The following is a 27,043-nucleotide window of genomic DNA, read 5'->3' as shown; positions in this document are numbered from 1 at the left end:
CCGTTACAAATACAAAACACCGTGCCAGATGTGGTGATAGAAAATTAGTCAAATGGATATATGGGATGCAATCAGAGACGGATTTTGAGACCAAGGTATTTGATTCCTGCCGCGACAAGCATCAAACTTATGATAGCAGATGGAAGGTGTAACTGAATGATCATATACACCCATAATACCGTCAACGGTGGTCCCTGGTACGGTAGATTTTAGTAACAATACGGCAGTTCCACTAGTAAGGCTGAGTACTTGACGAATGACGGTCAGCCGTGGGCTTTTGTTGACAACGTAAACCAATCGCATCCCCACTGCGATGGACGCCCAGAACATAAGTGCTTGCAGCCACCTCTCCGCCTTGCGATGTGCAGCTGTGTGGGACAAAAGTCAACTGGTAATTCCGTTTTTTGTTGGTAAAGATGGTAACTGACTGAAGCCAACCATGATTATGATTGCTAAAGATTCATTTCAGTGGGGTGCTGGAAATAAAGGATCTAACAGACTCACCAGGAACGGCACGTCCTACACGACGCACTTCATCCATGATTGTAGGTTCTATATTATACTGTTGTTGGACGAGGCTATGCATTGGATGTATCAGACACCTGTAAGACGACGTCTTTCAACACTCACATATCCATCATGAGCCAGAGAAATGTTAACGGGATAACGAGAAGTACAGCATCGAATATTTTATCGGGCAAGTCGGTCGGAGGCTCCTGAGGGCCTCCCTCCTCCCTCTCCTCTTCACTGTCTTCTTCTTCTTCATTGTCCGTTTCGATGTCGTAGGGGTCTACTTCCTGAAACCTCCCCGAGGACGTGTTTCTTTTGAGGACCCGAGCTCTTGGGCCATCATAGCTGTCGAGCAAACCAGAATTTTGAATAATTCCCCACTGTTCACTCTCAGGGATGTGTTCCTCGCGCTCTCTCGCTTTGTAAGATTGGGTTGACGACTGTTGTTTTGCCATGTCATATGATCACGCGCTTTCTGAACGTGGGAAACAATCTCGCCCATCGACAGCGCGGGCAACTGGAATTTACATATAGCTACAAGATGAGAGAACGATAAAGGGGTCCGTGTGCGTTGCCTAACATTAGACGGGAGTGTTAGACTGGGAGTGTTCTGAACAACCCTCTATTCTTCGAACAATGGTGCTGCAAACACAACGTCTCGAAGAAAGTCACTGAGAAAGATCCTTTCTGCTCCCTTTCTCCGACTCCTGACTGGGATGGTGGCTATAGTGGAAGGTGCATTTATTTGGTCATCTCCGCTGGACTAGCGACTATACGATAGAGGCTGGTCGCATGTCCCCCCATTTTTCATTACACAGTATTTTCAAGCCAACTTACACTGGTCTGATTACGCTTCGTTCTGGTCTTTCTTGGCTGCTCCCGAGGGTCTGGGAGCAAGTCCGGAGCTCTTGCACTGGAGAAACTCATATCCGCCATCACGAACTAATGACACGATTCACCGTGTCTCGCCTGTCACCTTTTGGAAGTCCCCGTCACCTTTCCTCCGTTAGGCTGTCCTTGCAGGTTAGGAAACCACACGCGCCTTTCAACCACAGTGAGTGGCATACCTCGGTAGGGAATCGAAATTTGAGAAGGGGATTCCGGTATGATGGCGAGGATAAGGCAAGAGAAACGCAACAATTAGGCTGTTGAACAAATTCTCCACATTTTGAAACCTCGCAACATGTATGTGACGAGAAGTTGGAGCTTGGATTACTACTCCGCCTGGTACAATCGGCGATCCTTTCATTATTAGTACTGTTTGTAAGAGCATCTTTCAAGTGTCGATGATTAGTACCTCATTCTGCAATTGGATGGTGGTTGTGGTCTTAAATTTTCCCTTCACGCTTTAGTTCGTGATGCTCCTCGTTTTCTAGCTCTTCGTCTATCTCAGCACCCCTGGAAGGCTTGTTGCCATGCTTGAAGGCGCGCAGTGTCATCGTTAGCACGAACCCGCCCACACTAAGTGTCTCGATTAAGCATACCAATTTAGCAACGCCAGTAGGTCTGATTTCCGCCCGTTCTTGCTCGTCTCTTTTCTGTTCCTTTTTATTCTGCTCAGTGGCCGACAAGGTATTCCCGAAAGAGCGTTGGTCTTTGGAGTCCAGAACGTCGTGTGCGTTCTCCGGGACTTGCCCGTAACGCTCACCAGTGTTGAGATTGCCTGAACTGGTTTGAGGGTTAAGAGTCGACATTGGCTCGTTCTATGATACTTGAGATAGAAGAGGAAACTGGGTAGTGTTGATGATGGTGCGTTCACTGGGGCTATATCCCTGATCTTATTAAATGAATAACTTGGAGTGAGTGACGACCCCGAGGAATCCCAAAATCCTCGGTGATGTCATGGCTCCACACCTGCCGCTGGCTGATAACATTGAATTATATGGGAAGTTCCGTACATGTCGATGGTGATACAAGCCGGGATAGTCCGATAGTCAATCTGTTTGACACCGTGCGCGGAAAAACTCCGACGGGAGAAATCCGACCCGATCTTCGCCATTCCGAATGTCATCCAACATACCCGAATCCTCAACGACTTTCACAGATATACCACCTTTGGGGGTAAAAGTCAGACGCCATACGGTTCCAGGTGGCCTGGAAGACTGCTCCAGAGTTTGCCTCAAGTAATGAAGGAAGGTCTCGGCGAAATTAAGGGAAACCCCCGCGTCCCATGAGTTTGGACTCTTGGATCGTACCGTTCGTGGTATTTCAAGGGTGCGAAGAGACTGTGTAGACTGAATTATCCCATCTTTGGATCGAAAGCCGACAAATATCTCCTTTGAGGGACATCTCGAGGTTAGGGATATCCCAAACGGATGTGATCGTGTGCTTACTGGGACTCCGAGTAGGTAGGATTGTGCCCAGTATTTCAGTAATTTTCTGGAGAAAAGGCATTATCACTAAGACTGTAATGAGGAGTTGTTTCTCGGTGCGGACTTTTCAAATTTGGCTTTGTCCCATTTAGTTTGGATAGTCTGTGAGGTTTTGAGCTCCACAAAATTGCTTGTCGTCCCATCGTACTCTCCTGGGGCACGAGGTAAGAATTCAACTGGACCAGCCAGCCGACATGAGTTGTACCTCGAACACAGTCAACTTCTCCACCCAATATCATTCGATTCCTCCCAAGCTTTGATTTGACAACTTGGCACCACTGGATGTTAGTGTTGACATCGCCGCTCCAGCCTCGAGGGTGATCAGGCAATTTCTCTGGCTGTTGATCAGCATTTGGTGTTGTGCACCATGACTCAAAGGAGTACCCGTAGTACATGAAAAGTCTCTGCTGAGGTCCCATGTCCTCCCTTTTGAAAATGAACAGGGGGGTTGAGCAGGTCAACGTAGAGGGGTCCCTAATCAGTCAATCTCACTTGCTCAGGAGATCGGACTCAGTTGCATGCTCTTCAAGATATATCATCCCATCGACGAGCATGGCATTGATGGCCCACGAGTCCCTGTCTTCATAAGGTGCAACCAACAACCTAATATCAAATAGGTAATGCTAACCAGATGCGAGGCAGTAATGATCACAATTACTTGGTTATAACGCCACGCCAAGTGACGACACTTGGTACTTTCGAAGCGCCTTTAGCTTCATCCCGATTCAAGCAATTGAGAAGCGCGTCAAGACGTGTTCGAGTTTCCGGGCGCTTGATCCATTTGTCATAGCCATAATTCAGGTCTGCGAAAGATGGAGGCTTAATGAAGTAGTTCAGCGCGGAATTGGTGAATTCCTGTTTGTGATTCGCATCATTTGAATACGTTAACAGAGATTTTGGCCGTTGAAAGGCAGGCGGATGGGATGGTGCAAGTGAGGGCAATTCGAAGAGAGACATCTCCCGTTCGAACGTGTCCAAGTATATCTGAGATAATGGATCGTATCTAGATACTCCAGAGCCCAAGTGGCGGCGAAGCGAAAAGAAGGATCCGTTTATTTGGCTTTGTTGTGGTAGTCTCGATCAAGATTAGGCTGAAGCGTTGTGAACCAACGCGAGCGGAAAATTGCATTCCTCTAATGCCTGTCGCTGCTACTGCGGATGGCAGAGTTTCTAGGCTCCCTCGTTCAAGTCCTGGCTCTCCTTCGACCATTACTCGCTCGGGAATTCCTCCTGTTGATTCAACACTAAAAGCTGGTGCTTCCAAGACGCCGTCGACTCTCCGTCCAAAGTTTTCTTCTTCGACGTTAGGACGCGCATATGTAGCTATACCACCGGTTGAACTGCCCAGATCACCTCAATCTGGCTCTTCACTTCTCACCACACGAGCCCCCACTGCCGCAATCCGCACTCAGAAGTCCACTGGCTCTCTGAGAAGTGCTACTTCTACCGCTCGTTCTCCTGCCTCTCCCACTCCAACAAGTCGATTCGCAGCCCCTACGCCGATCAAACGTGCCGCGAACATCTCTAGAACGAACACACCCATACACAAAGCACCTTCCACTGGAAATTTCAAATCTTCAACGTCCACTTGCCCAGATGGCACGGAGGAAGAGGTGCCTGCTCCACCGAAGAGCATCAAAGAGCTTTTGGCTTTGAAACGTGCAGAGGTGAAAAGAGCACGCGAACTCAAATCCAAAGAGAGTCAAGCAAGTCTTGCACAGCTGGATGATGTCTTTGGAACAAATGAAGAACATTGGGAGAAACCTGCAGTAACGATGGAGGATGCTGAGGACGAACTGCTTGGACGGCCGACCATTCGGCAGGCGATTGAGAAGGCTCGTTCGAATGGCCACTTGAACTTGTCTTCTAGGCAGCTGAAAGTTATACCGAGAATACTGTACACGATGCATCTTGGGGTAGAACCGAAACGACTAGCTGCAGAAAATGAACAACCTCAGAGCCCCACGAAGGAAGCCAGTGAAGTGTCGTGGTATGAAGCTCAGGACTTGACCATCCTGAAAGCTGCAGATAATGAGATTCAAGAGATTCAGGTGGGATGCGCGTTTGATAATTAAATGAGTGCTGATGATCATCCGTATTCTAGGAAGAGATTGGATTGTTTGGTGGACTAAAGACAATTGATGCAAGTCTCCTTTTACCCTTGATTGTTGCACAATTGACCCAGCTCTGACACGTATAGTTCCACAAAAACCCACTCAGTGCTTTACCTATCGAGTTCTCCGATCTGGGCGCATTAACACACTTGGACTTGTCATCATGTCAATTCGAGACCATTCCTCCGATGTTAGCGCACATACCTTCGCTCACAAATTTGAATTTGTCAAACAACATTATTGCCTCGGTCACATTAGGTCTTACGCCGTTGCCCGCTCGGCGTTCATCAGATCCGTTCTTTCGCCCTTCTTCACCTTCCCGGCAGCCTGCCACACCCTTCCCCGTTCTGCAAATCCTTCAATTGCAAGGCAATAAACTCACTGGACCTCTAATCAACTCTGCGCTTCCGAAGTCATTAATCAAACTCGACGTCTCACAGAATCCTATCGGTGATGAATGCGAGCCACTCTTTGCGTCACTTGCTGCTCTTCCATGTCTCAAGGAGTTGAGGATGCGGGAGTGCAAGATTTCGGATGCAGGTCTTCCGAAGGAAGCTTCAGTGTCAACTCGGACCTTCCCCAGTTTGGAAGCAATGGATTTGGGTATGAACGAAACTATCACCGAGGCGGCTGTACGTGCCAAGCTGTTTGGGGATCGAGAACTCCATATCGTGCAGGATATTGATATGACAGCTACCCATGAGGCACCAAAACGAGCTGACTCGTTGATTCCTATCCGAATTGCGGTTGGAAAAATTATCCGCAGGGAGGCATGGGAGATAGAGGCCGAAAAGCGGGCTATACTGAGACGAAAGGGCGGAAGACCCGTAGAACTCGAGACGGTGGACAACGAGGATGATCCGTTCGGTTTTGGTACGGGTTTTGGGACGAGGGGCACACCTGCCAAAAGAGTCAGCACGCCGATTCAGGAGCCCAAAGATGCATCAGCACCCTCATCACCAGCCGCTCCTACTCTTACTCCTGCTCCTGTTCCGCGTCCACCCGTGAAAGCACAATGGGAGCTTGATGCTGAAGCGGGGTTGAATACTGCGGCAGGTCGGAGGCGGGCAGAGGCGAAGCTTGTTGCCAATGAGGTTGAGAAAGTTTCTCCGCATTCTTCGTCTGATTCCGTTCCTTCACTAGACAAATACTACACCGCAGCACGTGGAACACTCTCCCTTCCACCAGCCTTACCCACTCCAAAAGGAAGGTTGGGGAACAGTAGGTCACGGGTATTTCATTCCCTATCTCAGTTAGACGGTGGAGGCAACAGTGATCCGATTGTTCCCTTGCAAACCATGCCTCTTCCCCTAATACTTTCTCAGCCATGGTCAGCTGCTCTGCGTGTTCTAGAACTAAGCAACCGTCGAGCGGACGTATGTATTGTTCAACCTCTTCTGGATGCACAAGTAAACAACATCCTACCTGGGCTGGAAGAGCTAAAACTAGATGGATGCAATTTGGGAGACACTGTCCGGATCAGAGAGGGCTCGTCACCGCTGCTTTCGGCATCTACTTCATCCCCTGAGAAAAGCGGGGTTACGTCAACCGAATCAACTATACGCGCTCTGATACGACTCTTCCCGAAACTCAAAGTCCTGGATCTTTCTTTCAATAATTTAACAACGTTGGATGGAGTCGAGGAAATATTCATTCCATCATTAGCTAGTACAGAAGCGAGCGGCGTTGCGGGCAGCAATGATGATGGTGGACTCAAGGTTCTGAGGGCGAGGTCTAATCAGATTGATGACGGCGGATTAGCGCCTCTGGTGCTTCTGGGTCAAAAGTTCCGACAGGGACAGATAGCCGGGGAACAGTGGGAAGTTGACATTCGGGAAAATAGTATTGCGAAGGTACTGTACCGTTCGATCCCAATTGTCTTTTTTCAACCGATCACTCGTTGGTTGTGCGAAAAGGGGCTCCCGTCGTCGGGACATCGTTAGTGCAGATCAAATTCGCACACATCACCCTCGTACTTTCCCACTGGTGACTAACTCGATCCTTTTTGTTGTGTCTTCTAGTTGCCACCTGAACTTGGCCTGTTGCCTTTGGATATTCTACTCGTCGAAGGAAATAAGTTCCGGGTACCTAATCGGAGAGTTTGGGAGAAAGAAGGTAAGCGAACTTGCTCCACATGAATTCAGTTGTTGTGATTGCTGCGGTTGTTGCACCAGGCACGAAAGGATTGTTGCAATGGTTGCGGGATGCACTGGTTTGAACTTTCAGGACACGCAGCAGCGGAACACCAATATTCGATCAACTAAACTTCTGCACTCTCCGATATTTTTCCCACTTTTTTTAGCTTCTGATGTTATTTCATGAACAATTTCATTTCTCGGGAGGAACTGGAAATGAGTGGCGTAATGATATTTCCAATTTTTAAATTGAATTGGCACAAACCTATCGGGTGAAGCCGCGTCCTTGGCCGCATCTGGCACTTATCAGGCGACCTCAACAATTCCCGTCTCGTCCCTCTCTCAAACAGCGCTCAACGACGCCGCCAGTATTGAAAACGTACCATCCAGAGGCCCAGTAATCGTGACTGGAAGTTCCCCTGGACCATGCAAGTCCAACAACAACAACCCTCGTCCACTCAGCGCGCTTTACCATCACTTCAAAGCATCACCCTTCCTACATCATCATCCAGGTCTCCCTTCTTTGTCGTTCCAGCAGTACCCCATTTGCAGCAGCAGCCTACTACCTCCAGACCCCAAGCCAAGCCATCTTTTACAATCCTTCACCCAAGCCCAGTAAAGGCAGAACAGACCCCTCCATCCCCAAACATCTTCACCTACAAAGCCCCAGCGCACAAACATGCCCACCATCTTCATAGCATACCTCCAAAGGAGAAGACAGTCCAGACTTTGATGTATTTGTTTTGAGATCATACATCCCAAACGCCCGTTACTGACGCAACATTCCCAGTCTTGATCATATGTTATGGCTGCATTCACGCACTCGTTTTAACCAGGTTAGATGAAGCTGCCTGTTGGTAAAGTCAACCGTAGCGCTCACATGAGAGGCGCTGGTATTCCAGGTCAGATCCGAGCTGGGAATGCAGACTGGATCCCTAGAAGGTCCAACCGAAAAGGACGTCACTGAAACTGACGATGATGAACTTACCCGCGAGCTACTTTTTGGGTTAACCGGGGACGATCGGTATAAAGGCCTCAGTGCTGATGCGAACCGGTATGTACCAAATGTGGACATTGAGACCGCGAAAGTTCAAAGGGCGAACGCAGAAGGAATGGAGAAGGTTCGCTATTCATTTTCCCCCGCATGTTTTTCCACCCCATGTTGATGTCTCCTATAGGTTCTTACTTCCTTACTCACCCAGCGGTCCGTTGGTTCTCGTCACACTCACGAAGTGAATCCTGGAGTTCCGGGGGTGTTGCCAAATGGGGTTAGGATCAGGATTGTGCTTTCTGCGCTTGTCAACGACCTGTTCGCACGCGATCAGCACCTTTTTGGCCCCGATGAGCAACCAGAGAACGTGCTTTCAGGGTTGTCAAGTGATTTGTCGCCCATGTCCATTGCATCAATCGTAGCCAGCGGCACCGCTTCCTCCACTGACTTGCGCTGGGCCCAAATGGATTTTGAACCGTCGCCAGGCGTTCCTATTTCCCTCGCCCCCCTCACACCGATCTCGTCCTTTCAGCAAACTGGGTCAAGTCCAACCCTGCCTCGAAATCGAAGTCAGGTGGACCTCCAGCGCGATCTATTTTTTCCTCGATTCCTCGTGGGGCCGGTATGGAGTCTCCATGGGCGCTCGGATCATTGAACAGTCTGTCTGCAAGGGGACCCGAGTCGACATCCGCATCCCACTCCGTTTCTAGCCCACCCTTTGCTTCATCATCTTCAGGGTCGCACGCAAGCCGAGGCCCTCGAGTGCGCAAAGCTGTCGGGCGTTCTCGGGATTTGTACAATTCTGGAATTCAAAGGCGTTGGCCCATTTGCGCAAGTCACCTGACAGATTTTGATGAATGTCCACCTGAGTGCCTTCACGCAGAGGCCTATGCAGCGGACAAGAATGGTCTCCTTACACTATTAATTCAAAGAAGCCTGACCACGATCGGTTCGGGGTTGCCGGACCCCGGCATTCCATTGCGCTCTGCTATTCCTCAGTTTGTCCTCAATGACGTTAATGACAAGGGCGAACCAAAGGAACTCACCATCAGCGGGACACGGATGGCTGCACTTTTGCCGCGATTCCTCAGGCTATCTGCCTTCGTCGCTCGAGAACTTGGTCGTGAGACGCGTGAGCAGCAGCAGCAAATCGCTGATGTGAAGGTCGGGACCGTCATACCTGCGGAGCCCTCTTCCTCCAACGCCACTTCTATTGCTGACATTCCTTCCACCACTGGTGACGGGCGCCCCACCCGCATCTGGTATGCCTTACTGAGTGGTATGGTCACTAGGGCCGCTTTAGAGGGATACCTGGGACGTGGTTGGTTGGGGCCCGAGGCTCTTGAAATCCTTTTTGGTATTGGGGTAGGTGTGGACTGGGAAGAGGTTGTTGAGAAACCTGACGAAAAGGATGTTTCCGCAAAGCGTGCCCGCTCGGGATCGGCCTCATCCGACGTGAAATCCGTGGAGGATGATGGAGTCAGCCAGAAGCGAGGATCGATTGACACTTCACTTCCGGAAGCTTACGCTGCCCAGTTCGAGCCTGATGGCATGCCTACGTTAGCCGAGGCCGCGAAAATTCTCTTTAAGCGTGGTATTCCTACTGGCGTCGCGGGTACTCAGTCGGAGTTGAGTGCTATCAACTCCTATGCGAATGGATTCCAGACCACACGTTTGGGAAACACACGCCCCATTGACACTGATCCTGAATGGGAGGTCGAGATGACCGAACGTGTCTCCGAGGTTAGTTTCCTCAAGGCGAACTTGATTCTCTTGCTAACTATCCATATCCTCAGTTTGCCAGTGTGCATCATACGACCGACCTTCACACGCATTTGCTTGACCTTGCGAAGCGATATCCGGCTGAGCCTGTTGAACGTGCAGCTCTTCGATTCTTGGAAGCTGTCGCTCTGTGGCGTGGTCTACCAGAATTGGAACAGGTGGGTCTAATCATCTGGTCGTGCTCATAATTCGATTGCTAACTGATCCTCCGACCCACAAGTACAAGGAACGCGTTCGAAAAGCCAATACCGTTGCGACGCAGCCCTCGACTTCTCCGGAGCGCCGCCGTGGTTCTCTGTCCATTTCTTCTCTCGTGCACCCCACGGAGACATCTGACCCGACCTTCGAGCCCAGCTCATCTCAGTTCAATACTACTCCCGTTACTTCTCCTATCCTTAAATACTTCGTCGTCCCGAAGCATGTCGTCGCTTCTCTCCCTCCTAATCCCTCGAAAAAACGCGTGCGCGATGAAGGCCCCGAGGCTGAAGCAAAGCGATTAAAAAATCCTCGTGTAGGTGCATCATCATCTGCAACCGCTGCAGCTAATACATCTCTGCCTGGAATCCTATCTGCACCCACAAATCCTCTGGTTGAATCTTCCTGGACTGGGCCCTATGGTATTTAATAGGAAGCATAATTCCTGTCTCCTCCCGATGTACATGTATATAACCTCAGTTCAAAATGGACAAAAAGCCTTGACTCATCGCTTTTGCACTTGCTGTTCCCGCCTTCCGGGTTTCTTATTGTTTATGCAAATACATATTTGAATTTTTTGTCCCTCTACTTTTGATTGAGTGTAAGACAGTTGCCGAACTTACTTTTGATGTTGTTGCCGCTGAGGCTCGTCTGGTGCCACGCCCCAGAAAACACAGTTAACTTTAAATTACTTCCGGAGATGACTCGCTACTTTACCTTCGATCAACTTCGATCGAGCTTAGCTCGCGAAATTAGCCTCCCGCAATATTAGGACAATCACACAATTGATCTCCGACCACAGCTGCCCTTCCCGGGCGCCACGTCCCCTCTAGAATATATGAGGTACATCCAAGCCAGTGGTGGTCGCGTCACATCGTCCGATACAATGATCGCCAAAGAGCCCCCAGCACTTCCCAACGAAGGGGAAGGCATCGTGCTACCTACGCGAAGAAAGCCAGGGAGGAGGGTATTTCGGATAGTTCATCATTGACAACTCCTGTGTTGAATGTTCTGTATTTGTTTTTTTGATATTCCGGGAATCTTTAGTTGGTACGTTGTTGACCATACCTATCGTAATGAGGGGATTCCAGATATGGCAATCCGTTACTCAGCGGCTTTGACTCGCGACCGGCCGTCGGTTTTTTTATTGATGATTTTGCTCAACGCACGTCCGTGATACACGAAATGCACTTGACTTGCGCAAGCGCAGTGTACGCAAGCGCTGACTAACAATTTACTGAATTCCCCATAACAATCCAAAATATTCCGGAAGTTTCCAGTGACTCGGAGATTCCAACAACAGTGTATGAACCACGAGCCTATGGATCACTGACACGGCGCACATGCATTTCAAACAGCAAATTAAAGATCTCCAATATTCCACGATGAAGTGCTTCTCTGTTACGGCACCGAAAGACGTGCATTCCCCCCTTTGTAACATACTGATTCGCTGTCCGTCGTGGAACGCAATGCATTCAGCTGTAATTTTAAATTGCTTCCGGAGATGGTATAAAACCCGAACTTGGCGAAATCAGTCCCCGCGTGCTCGCGCGTTTGGTCCCCGACAACAACCAATATCCTTCACGGACGTCGCGTCCAGCTAATGGGGTTCATCCTAGCCAGTGGTGGTCGTGTCACATCGTCCGACGCGGGATACGCTGCTCGTCAAAGAGCTCGCAGCCCTCCTCGACGAAGGGAAAAGCGTGTTGAGACTGCCCAGCATTCCGCTATTTACGCGAAAAAGGTCAAACAATCGAGGGAGTTTAGAGAGATCAGCTTTCCGGAAGGTATTTCGGATGGTTCGTCTGAGAACTGGGGGTCGTATACCATACGTCGAGAGCATGGTTCTCATGCTCTTGCGAAAATTGACGACCACAACACGAACGTTGAAGCTGGGTTGAATTCTGAAGAAGTGAAGAGAAGGAAGGAAATGACGGAAAAGTGGAAACTTAAGATTGGAAGTCATATTGGTAAAACCTTGTACAAAAGTAAAGTAGCAATCAATTTTCCATCAGGGGCGAAAGATATCTCACATATCGTTCCTAGACAAATATTGCAAACTCAAATCCTTTCCTGAAGGATATGCCTTGTTTGATTTGGACAGGATCGCCAAACCTGACAGGACTGATGCCGAACTTAGGGGCTTTGGAAGGCATGCGTATCGCTCCCCAGAGGAGTTTTTCCCCCATGCCATATGGCTCATGAGGAAGAAAGAGGGCGATTGTGAATGCAGACCAGGTGGTAAACGCTGCCCTCCACCACTCCACACAAAGTAAAAGGTGTGTGTGCATTTTGCATAACAATTGATAAGAAGGCTTAAACATATACTTTGCCCACTAATATTCACAGGTTCCGCCGACTCTTGTGTTGGATTTTCTCTATTCGTTTTGACATTCCAGGAATGTTTAATTGGTATGTTGTTGATTCCACTGTATCAACCACTGGCCACATATGGATTACTGACGCGGCACACCTGGACTTTAGGCAGCCAATTAAACAGTTCCGTGATACACAAATCAGTTTTCGTTACAAGTCGAACCGAAAGACGCGCATTCCCCTTTGTAACATACCCAGTTATATAATGATCTAGTAATAATATACTTGTGTGTATCCGGGTGGGCCATGTCAGATTCATCGAATGCGAGGTAAACGGTGGAGATCGACTCAAATCGTCATCCTGGGGCCCTCAATAGTTTTGTCTCTTCGGCTTTCATAACCCAGTTCTCTGGGTTTTTGAGGGTTCTTCCTCTACCATTATTCATTGTTCATCAGTGTCCAGCAATGGCCTTTGATTTGTCATCCTGGTCGAGGGAGGAGGATGACTTTAGCTCCCTGCCCGTTTCATCACGAAATCTTTGCGCCGCTTTGGTTGTAAGTCGTTGTGGAACACGGGTATACGTTTCTCAGTGTTCATCATTGTTGTCCATACTCATGCGAAGGCAGGTCGACTAGTTAGATGAAGATTAAGATACCAAACAACGAAATCAAAGTGTAGCCCGGGATCAGATCGTATCATAGCTTATTATTCCGACTTGCAGGCAGCCAGCGCCTCCTTCAACGGGTCGAGGTCAGGCTGAGGTGGGCGATAGGATCCTCCTAGACGGTCCGCCCAGGTAAAGTACTGCAACCCGATACAAACCCACAGTCAGGTCGACTTGCTAAGCGAGGCTCAGACCGCGAACACGTACCTGGCCATAATTGCACGTGAAGTACAAGTGATGCAAAGTGTGATGTGCGGGCGTATTGATATATTTCTCTACCCTCCCGCCAGGGGAGACGAACATGTCGGAATCATGGATCTGGGTCGAATAAAGCAAGACGTAATTAGCCGTCCGCGTCTGAAGAAGTGCTAGTTTAGGTGTGAGTACGTACGAAGACGGACCAAATGTTCACGAGGTTAAAGAGGATGAGATAAAGATGTCGTTGCATGGGGAAAATGTAAACAAAAAGGTGATAGGGAAGAGATTGCGAGAACCCATCCACGGGGTGGAAAGCATGCGAGGCAAATGGAGTGGGCACTAGCCATTTGTGGTGCGGCTTGTGGATATGTTTGTACAGGAAGGGAAGATGCAACCAACGATGAATCCAGTAAATGCAGTAGTCAGTCACGATAAGAAAACTGAAGGATGCGTTAGATCGAGGAGCCAAAAGACGATATAAGACGCACAGGAAAATCGAAAAGAAAAGATATGCTATCCCATATTCCTTAGGATCGTTATACAGTCGAGAGTAACCCATCACCTCGCCCTGGAACCAAGGCAAGGTAAGGAGGAGCATTCCGGGAAATGATTTCAAACTGGTGTGTATCTCTAACTTGACTTGATTCTTGAGGAATCGAGGATGCTTCATCATTCGGTGATCGAAAACGAAAAAGTACGAAGCAGCAGCGAAAACGAAATAGAGCAAGTGAATCCCTATCAGTGTGATCACTGTCACTGATAGGAGTTGCCGAAGAACGTAGTCTCTCGGCCATGCAGATTGTCCAGACAATGATATTGACTCCACAAGGATAGATGAGGGTGGAGGTGGTAGTAATACTGAAGGCAAATTGGTAGCAACTGCTGATAGCCATGAATTAGGGAATGCTTGAGTCATGTTCTCAGTCGTATATGCATTGACGGTGCTAGTGACATCGGGTATTGGGACAAGCTTGGCCCACATATTGTCCAGTACTAAATCGTCCGCAACTTCTAGTATCAAATCCATTGTGACTATATATGCATTTCATCAGCGATAAACATTCAGCGTGTTCGAGTGCCTCACCTCTCAAGCCTGGCGGGCGAGTGTAGCAACTTGGTTGCAAATAGTCGAACGATTTTGGAACGGAAGCAAAATCAGTGGTGTGGCTTGTTTGTATCGAAGCTCTTGTTCCTCACCGAACCAAGGCAAAAATTTCTCTTTGATAGGTTGAATGAGCGCCCTATCTGGCTCCCAAACAGGATCTATGCAAATCGCCTTCCTAACGCAACGTGGTTTCTATGTCCAACTGGATGCGATGGTAGCTGGCAACGGCGGTGGTTCATAATTCATGAGCAACCATACAACATACATTGACAACAATGTTCTTTGACCCTGCTGGAGAGTGGGCGCACTGATCTCTTCAAAGAGTACGGAAGACCCTGGCCATCTGCGATTCAGTCGGCTCGCTCCCCAAGTCAATTTGGTGCTTTCCAGGAAAGTTCACCTGCAACAATCCCAACAAACTACCAACTAGGGATGCCAAATGTCCGGGAATAGCCATGGCATCTCGGGAAATGCCTCAATATTGATTCTGGTGGGAAATTCAAAATTAATGCGTTTCTGTTCCTGTTGTGTCGATTATTTGAATTTTTTTTTGGTGCCTTGAGACTGCCGAGCTCGTTGGAGCCATTGCACTTTTGCAAATTTGCAGGCAAAAGGACGGGTTCACCGTGGCACGTGTCCAAGAAATAGCCGATTTTCTTCACTCGCTTGCAACGCGTTTGCTATCACCTTCCAATTGCAGCTCAGGGTGCCGGTTAATCGCCGATCCGTTCGAAATCCCACGGACAAATACATAAGTAGATTTTGCAGCAGCAGAGAGACGCTGAGAATTGCTGCAGAAAGTCAATTGGGCTGATTCCTCGCTGCTGATTCGAATTTATTGCTGGGGGACTGATTCGGTACTGAATCAATCAACCCGACGTCGAACTCTTCGTCCCAGCCAGAACCTGCTGAGCGTTGGTCAACTTGAGGCTTTGCATGCAAGCGGAATATGAATATGAGGTTTGGAGACCAAATAAGGGAAACCCCTAGTGGATTGGCGCAGTGATGTGCCCACATCCTAGAGGATCCCTTCATTCAAATGTTGTCAGTTCAAGGGTCATTAGGCTCTACTGGGCGCCTGTACCGTTTGAGGAACTCATTTGGCCCTTTGTTCAGCGAAGTTGGTATTACTAGGATCAATTGTGTCCAAAATTGAGATCTCTTGCCCGACGGCACGGCGCTCCTATTCAATGACTATTCGGAAGCAGCGGTCCTAGCGTTACCAGCTCACCGACAACGACTCCTTTCACCATTGTTGACTGCGAGGATACTTCATATGGCCTGACTCCGTCTTCAGGCTCGAAGGCGCTCTATCTTCCACCAATTTATTGAATTTTCTGCGGCCCCTGATTCTCCCCGTTCCATCCAATTATTCTCCATCCTACTTTCCGTAAGTCTTCGGCGCGTTTACTCGGCAACCCCCTGTCTTGAACATTGTGTTCAGCGCCCACATAGAGCACCTTTAAGCCTATTCTCACTCCGGGCTCTCTTTCACGTCCGCCCTCTCACCCTCGTGTTTCCCAGAGGATGTCAAATTCCCAACGAGGGGATGGGGACGGATACCATCCTCCAGTTGAAATTTACGGAGCTGGAGATGGTGGAAGCTACTCGTACGAAGAAGCTGCGTCTTCCAGCGCTCAGCACGGTACTAGTCACTTAACGCTTCCTTCTATACGAAGCTTGGACCTTGCCCTGTCGCACACTCAGCAATTGCCTGCAGATCCATCTCAACATGGTGACCCGTCTCCTGCTCGTTCATACCCGACTGAAACGAATCTTGCAAGTGGTTATTCCCGCCCAGTGAGGCAGGAGAGTGAGTTGGAGGTGTATGGCGCCGGCCATACCCAGCGAATTCTGCAAGGACAAGATGTTGCCCAGCATCACCTCGATCGTGATGGGCGACCGATAGATTATCGTTCTTTCACTCAGGCCGGCAGATCCGAGTCCCCTTTACCGTCCGTTGTCACCTCTTATGACACGTACGAAGATGGAAATACACAGCGTCGCGTCAGTCAAGAGCAAACTCAGCGCTACGATCATCGAACAACCGTCCAAACTATCACCCAGGTATATCAAACCACCTACCCTCCCTCCCATTTGTCCTATCCCTATCAGCTCCCTAGCGAAGCTTTGCAGAGCGCCCATCGGGTTCCTGCAAGCGCCTCCTACGTCACCCCAATGTACCACCATATCGGCACGACAGGCGCGCAATACCACGCCCCTCCTTCATACCGGCAGCAACCCACTTCGATTCGACCAAGACAAATGTCGTCACACGTGCAAGCGGCCGCGACTTCGGGTACGGCGGCAGATGCTCTGTCAGCCGCTGAACTACGAACCCAATCAACTGAGCAATATCGGAACTTGAGTCATGACGCGCTTCCAAACACCCCACGACTGTTAGCTTCTAGCTCCTCGGAGGCAGCGGGGCCTAGCCGGCCTTATATCCATAGAGATTTGCAACATAGTCGACCTCTGTCCACAAGTACTCGCCAACCCTCCATAGACAAGCGACCTCCGCGGCCATCGATCAGTAAACCCCCCCGTGCATTATTGAGCGACGTTGCCCAGCTAGGGAATTCTATAGTTGAGGTTAGCATGCTAGCATTCACATTTTTGACTTATTACCGATAGAATATTTCCAGATAATTGAGCATTGCACTGCTCTAAGCACATTCGCACGTCATTATGGTACGCCCTTTGATGACGGATCTTTCAATTGCAATCACTAACCCCTCCCTTCATTCAGCTGTGTTACAACGGGAAGGGCGTCTCGGGCAAGGCAATGCACCCTCGGCCGCTGAGTTTGCTGAAATGGTACATCGCGCCCAGACTGTGGCACACATGTTAGACACCCTCCGCGCAGCGCGGCAGCTTGAAGAAGCCGCATTATCCCCTGACGTTTCATCCAATAATCCTCGCAAGCGGTCATGGGACGCCGCGCAAGATGACGGTCGGACAGCCCCCCTCCGAATGGTTTTCGAGACAGGTAAGGGAGAACAGACAGAAGATCAATTGAGTAAGGAAGTCACATTTGCTCCATTAGTGCGTTTTAATGTCGTAATCCCTTCTTAAGGTCATCTTTTTTTGACATTTCACACAGGACACTTCGTCGAAGGCGGACCGAACAAGAGCAGAGCGAGATATGGAGCTCATAAAGCGAAAACGTCACGCTTTACATGATGAAGAACCTGAAACGTCCCCAGCTCCACGGCCGAAGAAACGAGGCCCACGAGTGAGTCTTCCTGGGACAGTCCCGCATGATTCCGAACGGCTCAAACTGGGGGCTTCGTTGTAGGTGACGGCGTCATCACCTGGGCAGTGCAATTCTTGCGGAAGTCGTGATACACCTGAATGGAGGTTGGTTCGCTACATTGAATTATTCTCCTGAGTGTTATTGACCAGATCTGTATTATTCCTTTTTTAAGGCGAGGCCCTGAAGGTCCTAGAACTCTGTGCAACGCCTGCGGTTTGCGTACGTCGTTCTTCGATTTTCCGAGATCCATTCATTGAACTATTTTCACTCTTCCGTTGCAGATTATGCCAAGGTCATGAAAGAAGGCGGAAGCTTCGCAACAGAGGTAGCGGTCGACCAATTCAACGACATGCACTCGGCACCTCCCACCAATCGCCGTTCTTCCCTCGCCTCTTCCAGCAATGACCCATGGACCCAAACCGCTGGGTTCCCATCCCCGTATCCGGGTTTGCCACCGTTGAGTGCGCCTCTTGTCCCATCACACTCTGCACATATCCAGTCTCATCATTCATATCAACCACTCCCTGTATCGACCAGCTCCTCAAGATTCCCTACCCCCACTAACCACTCAACGTCTGGATCATCGCACAGACTTTCCCCAAAGTATGGATCATACTCCTATGTTTTACGTAATCTTACCACATTTTTAATACAGCCTCCGACAGAAGTGACCAGCTTTCCTTAAAGGATCGCTTGAGCATGCTTTCAACTCTGATAATTTATTAATTTTTCCTAATTCTTTCGATTACCGTGTTACTCATACATCATCGGTTTGCATACCTTCCATGCTTTCGTTCCATTTCACCATTTATGCTCGTTTTCCCTTGGATCAAGCCTCCCTTCCCACTCTGGTATGCTGCACAATGTTTCTCTAAGCCCACCCTTCTATGTTCTTTCCCCTTGCCAAATCCAGTTTCTTCCGCTATCATCTAGCATTACATGTACCCACAACCCTGGTCACAACATTGCCTTCACCGGGCACCTGTATATACTCCAGCATATCATACCATAATGTGCATTCTAGAGGCAAGTTCAAGTTACTGGCGTCGGCCAGGGAGATCCGCTATGTCTAACCACCATTGAGAACGTCGATTCATCAACGTTTGCGGACTCAGGTGTGGGAACGCTGGGTGCTTTTAGACTCGCAGTGGAAGAGATAACGGCAAATCCTACAGTCGTCTGCCTCGTGTCAAAGCGACCAAAACGTTTATCATCATGCGACCTAGCCCAGACGAAACTCTCACGCTTCAAATTCGCGTGGCCCCAAAAATGCAAAAAGGATAAAAAAGGGTTGGAATGGAAGAAACGCAGGACAGAGAAACGATGAAAAAGAGCGGAAGCCTCAGAAGGGAGAAATGTGGATCACCTCGAGGTAGCCTTAAGGCGACACCGTGCAACTGGTATCACCGAGCGGCAGGGGCGATTATTCTTAGAACATGGGAAACCACAACCATGCCTTTTCCTTACGATGCAACCTTTTCGCCGACGAGCGAAATGGGCGGGCGCGCGCAAGGAGAAACGAAAGCTGTATGTATATCACTTCGTCAACCAGATTGGAGTTACAAGATTCGTTTCTCGGGTCACCCCTAACCCCCCATTCTAGATTTAACATGGTATACGGTGCGTCACTAATGGTACTTAAAGAGGAAGTATGTACAATGACTGAACCGCAAACAGAATGGGGTTGGGGGGACCAAGTTTCTCAGGCTCCGGATTGTATCGCTGGAGCTACCCAGGGTCACAAGAGGGGATGTCTGAATGTGTCGAGGTGATGGGTTTGCTCACCTGCACATTGATCAGATGCCTTCGGAGTGGGTTCGGCCATGCAAGCAGGATCAATGGCCGGCGATATTTATAACCGTGAGCAACGACGACTAAAAAAGGCCTTAGCATTGAGAACACCGGTGAGAATTGACTCGAATGCCTTCGGCCAGCAACAACAAAGGCAGGCGCGAAAAACGCAAGAGCCGAAGCTCAAATGTCCTAGGAAGGTGAAGTGGCGACTGAGAAAGTTGTTGGTATCTGTGCACAGGACTCAGATGACACCGACGAACAGACGGCGTGAAAATTTCAAAGAGCCATTTTTGCGTCCTTCATTGATGGATGACGGCTCCCATAAAAGTTGAATGGGAATGGCCAACAGACGCCACGCACTTGCAACAGGAGCCCGCTCTCACTTGAGATCGGGAGAACGGTTACGCACAATCCCGAATCACGTGTGTTCCGAATCCCTCCTGTTCTAATTGGTTGAAAACACGAAGCGGGTGATTCCGTTTCGGTTTTCCCGGTTCAACGTGCAAAATTTTGTTCTCAGCACACATTGGCCTTTTTTTTCATCTACTTGTTCCCCCCATCCATTCTCTAGAACAATGCCTTACTCTCCAGGTAGGCAAGCGTTCTTCTACTTCGTCTCTTCGATGTATCAGCGCTGGCATTCAGAGCGCTGACTTTGGCCTGTGGAATTTTCCAGGTGATGCTAAGAAAGGCGCTTCCCTCTTCAAGACTCGCTGTGCTCAATGTCACAGCTTGGCAAAGGGTCAGAATGGGGTCGGACCCAGCTTGAATGGTCTCCTTGGTCGTAAGGTACCTTCTTTCCTGTCTTTGAAGCGAACACGAATGGAGGCTAATTGCATTTGTGCTATGGGATGTAGACCGGTTCGGTTGAAAACTACGATTATTCCAAGCCTAACATCCAGAAGGGCATTGTCTGGAGCGAGGAGACTCTCTTTGAGTACCTAGGTAGGTTTACTTCAAGCCCGTGGAATTCCAGTTTCCCTTCTTGACTAACAACACTGCATATTTCACTCAGAGAATCCCAAAAAGGCAAATTCAACGTACTTTTCGATGCATGCCTACCGTCGATTGACAATAGTCTTGGAATTCTCATAGTATATCCCTGGTACCAAAATGGCTTTTGCCGGTCTGAAGAAGGAGAAGGACCGTAATGACCTCATTACTCACCTTAAGGAATCGGTTAGTTGTTAATTTCGGCTCGGGGTCTAATTCCCCAGATTTACCTTGTAATGTTTGTTATAGACATAAATGCTTCGATCCGCATCGTTTATAATGGACGTTGGCAATCCTTAGACTATGCGCAAGGTCCTTTTCACTATACATCACTTCATTCACGCCGAGGCTGCATTAGGTCTCAGCATATTGGCATCAACTCCCCTCTCCCGATGGATTTATTGTATTGTTTGAGTCGGACATGATGCAATCATACCGCTCTTTGTTGTGATGATGTGTTTATTTGCCGTCGCGTTGTCAGCTCGAGTATTCCGATGGGTATGCGACGGTTTATGAGCGGATCCTGTCTAACAGAGGAGTGTTCGTCGGTCTTGAGTTTCAAAAGTGTGGGAGCTTAGCTCGAACTAACCGAGCAAGCGGGAATAACCGGGAACCTACGATTAAGTCGCAGTCGGATGTGTGATTCATGCATACCCGAACAGCGAATGCGTTACTAACTTGGTATTTATGCCCTTGAGCGACTTGCACTTCCCGCTTATCTTCAAGCGGTCTCTGTTTTGCCGTACCCGATCCGTAACACTTATAGCCAGGTCACATAATACTTCGCGAGCCTTTTAGTATTCTGCCAACATGCCCTCCGATTCTCTGCTAAGGCGCCCGCACTTCCTGCATATCTCGCGTCACCATGTTTCTTCTGGCCCAAAACCACTGCAGACGTTCGATATTTCCACCGTTGCGGCCGCTGACTACGATGTTGATGTCCATTCTGGCTTCATGCCCCCTCAGGAACCGGTCGCCCGTTTGTTGGGCGAATACGAAGCATGGGAAGACTTGCTTGACCATGCAATTGGAAAACTGAAGTTGGCGGGGGATGCTTTTGCGACTGTGCAAGATCGGGAATACATAGCATGCTGGAGGCAGAAAGTCCGGGAGGTGAGTTTTTTATTCGAGGCCGATGCTTTGCCCCCCTTCGGGCTTCCTTCGGTTTGGTATCTGATATCTTTTCTGATTTCCATAGTTACCTATTGTAGATGCCGATCCACTATATAAGGACGAACGAGCCCTTCGACGCGCTCACGTCGTTCTGTCATATTTAACACATCTTTACGTCCACTCTGTCACTCACTCACCATCATGCCCGATCTCTATTCCCCAATCACTGTCTATCCCACTTGTTAGCGTCTCTCGGGAATTGGGTATACCACCGATCTTGACTTATGCCGATACCGTCCTCTGGAATTGGGGAAGATCGATCCTTCCCTCCCCGTCGGTCCAAACAACATCCGCTCAGTAACAAATATCACCGGTACGGGAGACGAAGACCACTTCTACATGACCTCGGCCCGAATAGAACTTCGCGGCGTCGAAGCTCTTACCCTTATGCGAGCTACTCTCGACGAGACATTCTTAAGCGATGCTCTCACTATTACTCGAGTATCCACCTATCTCACACGTCTGGCAGGAGTCATAGATGATATTTCTGCGTTATTGATGTCAGTGCGACAAGATTGCGATCCAGACGTGTTTTATAACCAGTTCAGACCCTGGATTAATGGCGGGACAGCACATCCTTCTGGGTGGAATTTTGACGGTGTAGAGGCAAATTTGGGGGAGAGGAACAGTTTGCCAAACTCAGCGGGCCGTCGGCAGGACAAAGTTCGCTTGTACATGCACTAGACATTTTTCTTGGAGTCGAGCATCCGCCACATGGTTCATATCACCACCCCAGCACCTCCCCGTCCTTGTCATCATCACCGACGACACCTCCTCTTCTGCACCAGGTTCATCTGAGTCAACCGAGAACCCAACGCATCCTTCCCCGTCATTCCGACCTTCTACTTCCTCTGGGATGTTCCTTCAAAAACAACTCCTCTACATGCCACGGCATCACCGCGCATTCCTATCTTACTTAAGTAAAGTCCCCATCCTGTTCGCCCTCTTGTGCTGAAGCACGTGGACCAACCCAAGTTGAAGGAAGCATACAACTCGGCGGTTGATGCGTTGAAGCGATTTAGGGATGGGCATATTCGCATTGTGACATTGTATATAATCGCCCAAGCAAAGGGGAATGTCGACCCCTCTTCGCTATTTTCGTCTGCAGCGGTTCAGAGTGGAGAGGAGGCGAAGGGACCGAGGGGATCTGGTGGGACTTTGCTTGTGCCGTTTTTGAAGTCCATAAGGGATAATACTTCAAGGACTTTCATTCACAGAGGTGCTTGATATCATGTTTGTGAACAGTTAATTGGGGCTTTTGAAGAAAAGTAAATAGAACAATCCCTCACAACCGTTGTAGAGCCTACGACGAGACCGCAATCGGCTTCACAGCTACCACGAGAACTATGGACAGAGGTAGATGAGAACTGGCAATAGCAACCAATGATACCATTGGGCAGAAGTAGCAAGCCTTAAGTGCATAGTTCCGATACCCCAGGGGAGATATGGGGCCTCCCGAACGACTTTCGTGGAGACAAGGTACCCAGAATGTGGTCCCTTGCAACATTCTGATGTTTAATGCCGTGCACGGAGACAAAGTCGTCTTCCCACCGAGCCCTTGATGCCATCTATTGCTCTTTAGTGCATATGGGAGAGCGACTTGAGCCCAAAACCCATAGCTCGTCGGGGAGGCGCATGGGGAGTTGGGGGATGAGCTTGTGGGAGTTCTAGTGGAAGAGTGGTGTAGGTATGGTAACGAGTGTGGTTCGGCGCCAAAGCTGAGCGGGTCGACAGTAGACAGACGACGAGTGGCAAGAAGGGGTTGTGCCTACTAACACAGATTAGAGTCGGATCTACACAGAGGCCGGCCAGGGTTCATTGAACAGTGGTGTTCACATCTTCGTTCACTGGTTATTTCTCCCTTCCATGGATGTGTAGCTGAAACTAATAATTTACGACTGTAACAGTCTCTTTTCCCAGCACTTCCCGCTGGCAGCCGGACGTTTGCACGTTGAATGTCGAATAAGATTCCAGGCGATTCAGAGAGTCAGCCCCGAGGATGCCGATGCCGGAGTGGTGCGATCCGGGCAAGCTATTCGTGCCTTGGGATAGGCGAGGGTGAATGACGGTGAGACCCCAAGGCATCGACATGGGTTCGCGGAGCTAACGCGGCTATGGCAGGTTGGACGTAGCGAATAAGTATCCAGCCTAACAATCCAAGCGTAGTGCGCCCACAAACTCGGGGAAGGTTGAAGGCTAATGCTTAAGCAGTTCGATTACCAAAAATATGATGAGGCAGCGAAGTCTCTCGGTTTGCCCTGAGAGAGGTGTCGGGGTTTTCGTCAGGCAAAAATCCCAACATTAGTGGGCTATCTTAACTAATGGTGAAGCACCAGAGGTGCTAGACACTCTTTGGTAAAACTCGACAAAGCCGACGGGGGTCGGGGGGTTTAGGATGAGTGGTACTCTAATTTCATGATGTCGGCCAACTGAATTGAAACTGGATTCTCCCACGATATCCCTTTATCTCTGGCGACATTTGACCTCTACACGAGCATGCCCAAGTACTATTAGTCCTCAATGGCTATTATTTTACTGCAAATATCCATTCGAACTTGGAGACTCTGCGTGAGTATCAGGGCTGTGTATTCCCACGCCCCATTCTTGCGCCTCACTTCCTTCTGCCACACCTCAGCGCCGGCATCAGAGTCTCCCACAGTTGTCCATACACCCTCACTTAGAGCCCTTGATACTGATATCTGATGGCGCATGCCCTTCACATCGTTGCCAACGGGGGTGTGTCAGAGAACCACTTTCTTGTCACTCCATGTGGGGCATGCGCGATGTATTGAATCAGATCCTCGTGTGGTGAGGTGCTCGTCACGCTATGTTGTAACATTCGCGCGCGGGCATGGGAGCCATTATATACGCTAAATACATTAGTCGGGGCTGAAAAGTCGATCCACATGGAAAGGGTGAGTTGATATTAAGAAAGGGGTGCGGGGATTCAAATCGAAACGAAGGTAAAAGGTCAAACGCGACTTGCCTTTAGGAGAAATATTTGATACGGGGCTACTCCCCTATGAAGGGCTGCTGTTCGAGGAATTCATATAACTCGCTTTGGTCACCGAGAACCAGCAACAGGCGGTGTGAAGATCATCAGGGAGTATCCCAAAAATTGAAAGCAAGCAGTTTCTGCCCTTGGCTGTGTGCTGCTAAGAGTTCTACGGGTAACCAGCTACGGTGAACATGTCAAACACCTTGCAGATTCATGGCTAGTCCTCCTCGCATAAACGTTGGGTCACTGATTCCCTGCGCTTGATTCAAAGCTGATTCTAATTTGTCAACCTGAACTGGTTCCAGACCAGACCGTGTCTGGCCGCTCGGCGAGCACCAGACTATGTTGGCATCCTGGGCTACTCCTGTGTTCAGAGTGGGAGTATAATGGACTCCATCTGTAACATCGTGACGCTGTTGCCGAACACACGAATTGGACGTTAACGGTATTTTGCCAATACCACGTCCGCGCTCAGTAGCGCGTAATGACGGTGAAGACTGGAAGACAGTTGCTGGATCCAACAGCGAAAGCGCTGCGTGCTGGAGCTAAGACGTATGAGCCCTATAAGATCCCGGATCCTCTGGGCCCGGGTTGACGGACTTCCACCTGTTGGCATCCCCGCTGCCCTGCTCACGCACAGCAGGGGGCCAAGATGCAGGGACCATAGGAATATACGGGGACTGGGAAAGTGGGCGGGGGTTGCACAACGCGTTGTTGGGGAGAGACTGAAGCTGGCTGCCCACATTATGTCAGCATTCCCGAGTGTGCCATATCAACCAATTTTGCGGTCGCGTAACAAAGAACGTGGTTAGAAGCGCAAGGTTGAGGCACCTTGCACATGAATGCACTGATGTGCTTCTTATCGCCTTCGATTCTGACGGGCGCGCCCAGAGATCGACGAACTCCTTACCATCTAATTCAAGCACAGCTTTGAATGGCCAAAAATTTTAAACGTCATTTTGAGCGAGCAGCTGGTGAGAATAAGACCCAGTGTCGAGTATCAGGGAAAGCCTAGGGACTCAGAAACCTGGCATCTGGACCTGGTTGTCCACTTTGCATTAGATTCGGACATTCCAAAAAAAAGGATTTAAAAAGGCCGAACTAATTTTGCTGATTATTCGCCTGTATCAATAAAAATGCCTCCATGTCTTCATGGAAAATAGACTGGCCTTCGATGACTAGGAAACCCACTCCTGGAAGCAGCTTATCGGGTAACCAATATAACAGGGGCACGAATTTCGAGCAGTTATTTCGTGCACATCACCAAGCACTGGAACCGAATTTCAGCGAACCCCGAACCAACGCATGGTTCGTCACCCGAACCCTGTTTTAGATATCGAGATGCCTCATTGCAGACTGGAGTCAGAAATTCAACACATCCAAGGCTGCCTCCTAGTAAGTTACGGGGATAATTAATGCGAAGTGAAGCCACATACTTCGGGTGTGTGATCTAGGGCGCTGTGAACTGGCATGATCCATCAGTCGTCTCTCCATGGTGTTTGTGTATATAACGAAAGGGAAAGATAGATACTCAGGGTCGCGTTACGAGGAACGAGTCGAAGAAAACTCCATTTCTTAATGTCAGGAGTGCTTTTAGCGTTTGCAGTTGAGAGGCTTGCGCTCCGGAAGCAAAATAAGCTGGCTTGATTTTGAATGAGCCCATCCTTATTTGACGTTGACTGATGACTCATCCATGCCGCTCATCGCATCCCGGAAAGCATGCTGGACGCGTGTTTTCTTCCTTTACACCGTTGTTAGGGCGTGCGAAGTATGTTTTCCGTACTGGCGGCGGTATTTTGGTTTTGAGGACGTAATATCATTACCCTCTTGGACCTCGACCAGCTTTGCGGTGCTACGCTTGAAATCCTTTCCTAACTTTTCTTTCACAACTAGTGTAATGCGCTTTTTTCTATCTTAGGCTCTTCCCTTGGCCCAAATGCACAAAGCACGAGGGGACTGCCTAGAGCAGTCTGTTTGGTTCACCGCTTGTTTGGTCTGGCCTCGTTTCTTACTGGTCACCCTCTCGCTACCGCAATGAATCCTCTGATTTGATTTGACACTCAGAGACGTGAATAGACAGGCATTTGAATGCATGCATTATCTTTCTGTCGTTGCTGGCCCTGAACAATGAAACTTTGGGCACTCGCTGCTAACAGACGACAATAGTCAGCTTCACACTCTGACACTATTTAGAGGAGTATGGCCTGGCAGTCTGCCAAGTTGTTCCCACATCCCCCGCCCCATTCCAGAGATGCAGTCACGCCATTTCGCGAACACTGCATGGGACATCGATGAAAGGACTGGCTTCCTCTCTGCCCAGCCACCGCTACGTCGGTTACCGGGCGTCTATGAACTCTGGGAGTCACTTCTAGATGAAGCCTTTGCATGCGTCCGCACACCAGGATGCCTCCCGAATCGGCCAGCAAACGAAGCACATCTAACCTCG

At 49.3% G+C, this 27,043-nt stretch overlaps 13 protein-coding genes across 13 annotated transcripts; 8 read left to right on the top strand and 5 right to left on the bottom strand.

The window, feature by feature from the left end:
• Positions 1–71: 71 nt before the first annotated feature.
• EI90DRAFT_3117024 (uncharacterized protein) lies at positions 72–965 on the bottom strand (the record flags this gene model as incomplete). The annotated part of the gene is made up of 5 exons (XM_039062944.1): positions 72–194; positions 250–368; positions 429–452; positions 505–578; positions 631–965. 5 exons carry the CDS (start codon positions 963–965, stop codon positions 72–74), a joined length of 675 nt encoding a protein of 224 aa, XP_038921851.1.
• An 873-nt stretch (positions 966–1,838) lies between these two features.
• Positions 1,839–3,839, bottom strand: EI90DRAFT_3117023 (RAI1 like PD-XK nuclease-domain-containing protein; the record flags this gene model as incomplete). Its single annotated transcript, XM_039062943.1, has 8 exons — positions 1,839–1,928; positions 1,995–2,173; positions 2,531–2,786; positions 2,844–2,889; positions 2,947–3,034; positions 3,088–3,308; positions 3,375–3,485; positions 3,541–3,839. 8 exons carry the CDS (start codon positions 3,837–3,839, stop codon positions 1,839–1,841), a joined length of 1,290 nt encoding a protein of 429 aa, XP_038921850.1.
• Positions 3,840–3,955: 116 nt separating this feature from the next.
• EI90DRAFT_3035746 (uncharacterized protein) lies at positions 3,956–7,343 on the top strand. Its single transcript, XM_039058647.1, has 3 exons — positions 3,956–4,933; positions 4,987–5,025; positions 5,083–7,343. Exons 1-3 carry the CDS (start codon positions 4,019–4,021, stop codon positions 6,937–6,939), a joined length of 2,811 nt encoding a protein of 936 aa, XP_038921849.1. The 5' UTR covers positions 3,956–4,018; the 3' UTR covers positions 6,940–7,343.
• Positions 7,344–7,557: 214 nt separating this feature from the next.
• On the top strand, positions 7,558–10,529 carry EI90DRAFT_3117021 (uncharacterized protein; the record flags this gene model as incomplete). Its single annotated transcript, XM_039062942.1, has 7 exons — positions 7,558–7,865; positions 7,922–7,967; positions 8,034–8,252; positions 8,310–8,609; positions 8,669–9,865; positions 9,919–10,062; positions 10,125–10,529. 7 exons carry the CDS (start codon positions 7,558–7,560, stop codon positions 10,527–10,529), a joined length of 2,619 nt encoding a protein of 872 aa, XP_038921848.1.
• A 980-nt stretch (positions 10,530–11,509) lies between these two features.
• EI90DRAFT_3035737 (uncharacterized protein) lies at positions 11,510–12,715 on the bottom strand. Its single transcript, XM_039058646.1, has 4 exons — positions 12,584–12,715; positions 12,449–12,511; positions 12,146–12,378; positions 11,510–12,087 (listed from the first exon to the last, which is right to left on the bottom strand). The coding sequence occupies exons 2-4, from the start codon at positions 12,491–12,493 to the stop codon at positions 11,715–11,717; spliced, it is 651 nt and encodes a 216-aa protein (XP_038921847.1). The 5' UTR covers positions 12,494–12,511; positions 12,584–12,715; the 3' UTR covers positions 11,510–11,714.
• On the bottom strand, positions 12,644–14,412 carry EI90DRAFT_2989727 (C5-sterol desaturase). Its single transcript, XM_039056073.1, has 4 exons — positions 13,767–14,412; positions 13,472–13,718; positions 13,288–13,398; positions 12,644–13,220 (listed from the first exon to the last, which is right to left on the bottom strand). Exons 1-4 carry the CDS (start codon positions 14,303–14,305, stop codon positions 13,122–13,124), a joined length of 996 nt encoding a protein of 331 aa, XP_038921846.1. The 5' UTR covers positions 14,306–14,412; the 3' UTR covers positions 12,644–13,121.
• Positions 14,413–15,442: 1,030 nt separating this feature from the next.
• EI90DRAFT_3150840 (uncharacterized protein) lies at positions 15,443–17,135 on the top strand. The gene is made up of 2 exons (XM_039065688.1): positions 15,443–16,975; positions 17,029–17,135. The coding sequence occupies exons 1-2, from the start codon at positions 15,911–15,913 to the stop codon at positions 17,113–17,115; spliced, it is 1,152 nt and encodes a 383-aa protein (XP_038921845.1). The 5' UTR covers positions 15,443–15,910; the 3' UTR covers positions 17,116–17,135.
• A 68-nt stretch (positions 17,136–17,203) lies between these two features.
• Positions 17,204–18,349, top strand: EI90DRAFT_2069517 (GATA zinc finger-domain-containing protein). Its single transcript, XM_039052514.1, has 8 exons — positions 17,204–17,372; positions 17,487–17,618; positions 17,682–17,743; positions 17,812–17,858; positions 17,921–17,964; positions 18,039–18,100; positions 18,177–18,242; positions 18,295–18,349. The coding sequence occupies exons 1-6, from the start codon at positions 17,331–17,333 to the stop codon at positions 18,042–18,044; spliced, it is 333 nt and encodes a 110-aa protein (XP_038921844.1). The 5' UTR covers positions 17,204–17,330; the 3' UTR covers positions 18,045–18,100; positions 18,177–18,242; positions 18,295–18,349.
• Positions 18,350–19,075, top strand: EI90DRAFT_2069518 (uncharacterized protein). The gene is made up of 2 exons (XM_039052515.1): positions 18,350–18,665; positions 18,755–19,075. Exons 1-2 carry the CDS (start codon positions 18,527–18,529, stop codon positions 18,964–18,966), a joined length of 351 nt encoding a protein of 116 aa, XP_038921843.1. The 5' UTR covers positions 18,350–18,526; the 3' UTR covers positions 18,967–19,075.
• Positions 19,076–19,742: 667 nt separating this feature from the next.
• EI90DRAFT_3035717 (cytochrome-c from the OXPHOS pathway) lies at positions 19,743–20,710 on the top strand. Its single transcript, XM_039058645.1, has 6 exons — positions 19,743–20,024; positions 20,110–20,222; positions 20,291–20,378; positions 20,449–20,462; positions 20,529–20,612; positions 20,676–20,710. The coding sequence occupies exons 1-6, from the start codon at positions 20,009–20,011 to the stop codon at positions 20,679–20,681; spliced, it is 321 nt and encodes a 106-aa protein (XP_038921842.1). The 5' UTR covers positions 19,743–20,008; the 3' UTR covers positions 20,682–20,710.
• Positions 20,711–21,236: 526 nt separating this feature from the next.
• EI90DRAFT_3143869 (Indoleamine 2,3-dioxygenase) lies at positions 21,237–22,826 on the top strand (the record flags this gene model as incomplete). The annotated part of the gene is made up of 7 exons (XM_039065064.1): positions 21,237–21,293; positions 21,321–21,539; positions 21,625–21,834; positions 21,855–22,199; positions 22,229–22,316; positions 22,388–22,524; positions 22,557–22,826. 7 exons carry the CDS (start codon positions 21,237–21,239, stop codon positions 22,824–22,826), a joined length of 1,326 nt encoding a protein of 441 aa, XP_038921841.1.
• Positions 22,827–24,910: 2,084 nt separating this feature from the next.
• On the bottom strand, positions 24,911–25,659 carry EI90DRAFT_3035711 (uncharacterized protein). Its single transcript, XM_039058644.1, has one exon. The coding sequence runs from the start codon at positions 25,340–25,342 to the stop codon at positions 25,037–25,039; it is 306 nt and encodes a 101-aa protein (XP_038921840.1). The 5' UTR covers positions 25,343–25,659; the 3' UTR covers positions 24,911–25,036.
• A 575-nt stretch (positions 25,660–26,234) lies between these two features.
• Positions 26,235–26,682, top strand: EI90DRAFT_2068524 (uncharacterized protein). Its single transcript, XM_039052513.1, has one exon. It carries the CDS (start codon positions 26,291–26,293, stop codon positions 26,513–26,515), a length of 225 nt encoding a protein of 74 aa, XP_038921839.1. The 5' UTR covers positions 26,235–26,290; the 3' UTR covers positions 26,516–26,682.
• Positions 26,683–27,043: the final 361 nt, after the last annotated feature.

The sequence above is a fragment of the Cantharellus anzutake genome (genome assembly GCF_015039405.1).
Source record: "Cantharellus anzutake strain C23 chromosome Unknown EI90scaffold_5, whole genome shotgun sequence".
Lineage (NCBI taxonomy): Eukaryota > Fungi > Basidiomycota > Agaricomycetes > Cantharellales > Hydnaceae > Cantharellus > Cantharellus anzutake.
The sequence above is the reverse complement of the archived record's forward strand: the minus strand, read 5'-3'. Positions and strand labels throughout refer to the sequence as shown.

Coding starts and splice junctions, on each gene's coding strand:
- EI90DRAFT_3035746 (XM_039058647.1), top strand. CDS start 4,019: ATGCCTGTCGCTGCTACTGCGGATGGCAGAGTTTCTAGGCTCCCTCGT. Junction 4,934..4,986: donor ATGAGATTCAAGAGATTCAG/GTGGGATGCGCG, acceptor TCCGTATTCTAG/GAAGAGATTGGATTGTTTGG. Junction 5,026..5,082: donor GTGGACTAAAGACAATTGAT/GCAAGTCTCCTT, acceptor TGACACGTATAG/TTCCACAAAAACCCACTCAG.
- EI90DRAFT_3035737 (XM_039058646.1), bottom strand. CDS start 12,493: ATGTCAAAACGAATAGAGAAAATCCAACACAAGAGTCGGCGGAAC. Junction 12,379..12,448: donor AACACAAGAGTCGGCGGAAC/CTGTGAATATTA, acceptor ATGCACACACAC/CTTTTACTTTGTGTGGAGTG. Junction 12,088..12,145: donor TTTGAGTTTGCAATATTTGT/CTAGGAACGATA, acceptor TTGCTACTTTAC/TTTTGTACAAGGTTTTACCA.
- EI90DRAFT_2989727 (XM_039056073.1), bottom strand. CDS start 14,305: ATGGATTTGATACTAGAAGTTGCGGACGATTTAGTACTGGACAATATG. Junction 13,399..13,471: donor TGAACATTTGGTCCGTCTTC/GTACGTACTCAC, acceptor TATTCGACCCAG/ATCCATGATTCCGACATGTT. Junction 13,221..13,287: donor TCACGTGCAATTATGGCCAG/GTACGTGTTCGC, acceptor ATCGGGTTGCAG/TACTTTACCTGGGCGGACCG.
- EI90DRAFT_3150840 (XM_039065688.1), top strand. CDS start 15,911: ATGTCAAATTCCCAACGAGGGGATGGGGACGGATACCATCCTCCAGTT. Junction 16,976..17,028: donor TAGGGAATTCTATAGTTGAG/GTTAGCATGCTA, acceptor GAATATTTCCAG/ATAATTGAGCATTGCACTGC.
- EI90DRAFT_2069517 (XM_039052514.1), top strand. CDS start 17,331: ATGACGGTCGGACAGCCCCCCTCCGAATGGTTTTCGAGACAG. Junction 17,373..17,486: donor CCGAATGGTTTTCGAGACAG/GTAAGGGAGAAC, acceptor CATTTCACACAG/GACACTTCGTCGAAGGCGGA. Junction 17,859..17,920: donor GTGCAACGCCTGCGGTTTGC/GTACGTCGTTCT, acceptor CTTCCGTTGCAG/ATTATGCCAAGGTCATGAAA.
- EI90DRAFT_2069518 (XM_039052515.1), top strand. CDS start 18,527: ATGTTCTTTCCCCTTGCCAAATCCAGTTTCTTCCGCTATCATCTAGCA. Junction 18,666..18,754: donor CCATAATGTGCATTCTAGAG/GCAAGTTCAAGT, acceptor TTGCGGACTCAG/GTGTGGGAACGCTGGGTGCT.
- EI90DRAFT_3035717 (XM_039058645.1), top strand. Junction 20,223..20,290: donor ATGGTCTCCTTGGTCGTAAG/GTACCTTCTTTC, acceptor TATGGGATGTAG/ACCGGTTCGGTTGAAAACTA.
- EI90DRAFT_3035711 (XM_039058644.1), bottom strand. CDS start 25,342: ATGTGGGCAGCCAGCTTCAGTCTCTCCCCAACAACGCGTTGTGCAACC.
- EI90DRAFT_2068524 (XM_039052513.1), top strand. CDS start 26,291: ATGCCGCTCATCGCATCCCGGAAAGCATGCTGGACGCGTGTTTTCTTC.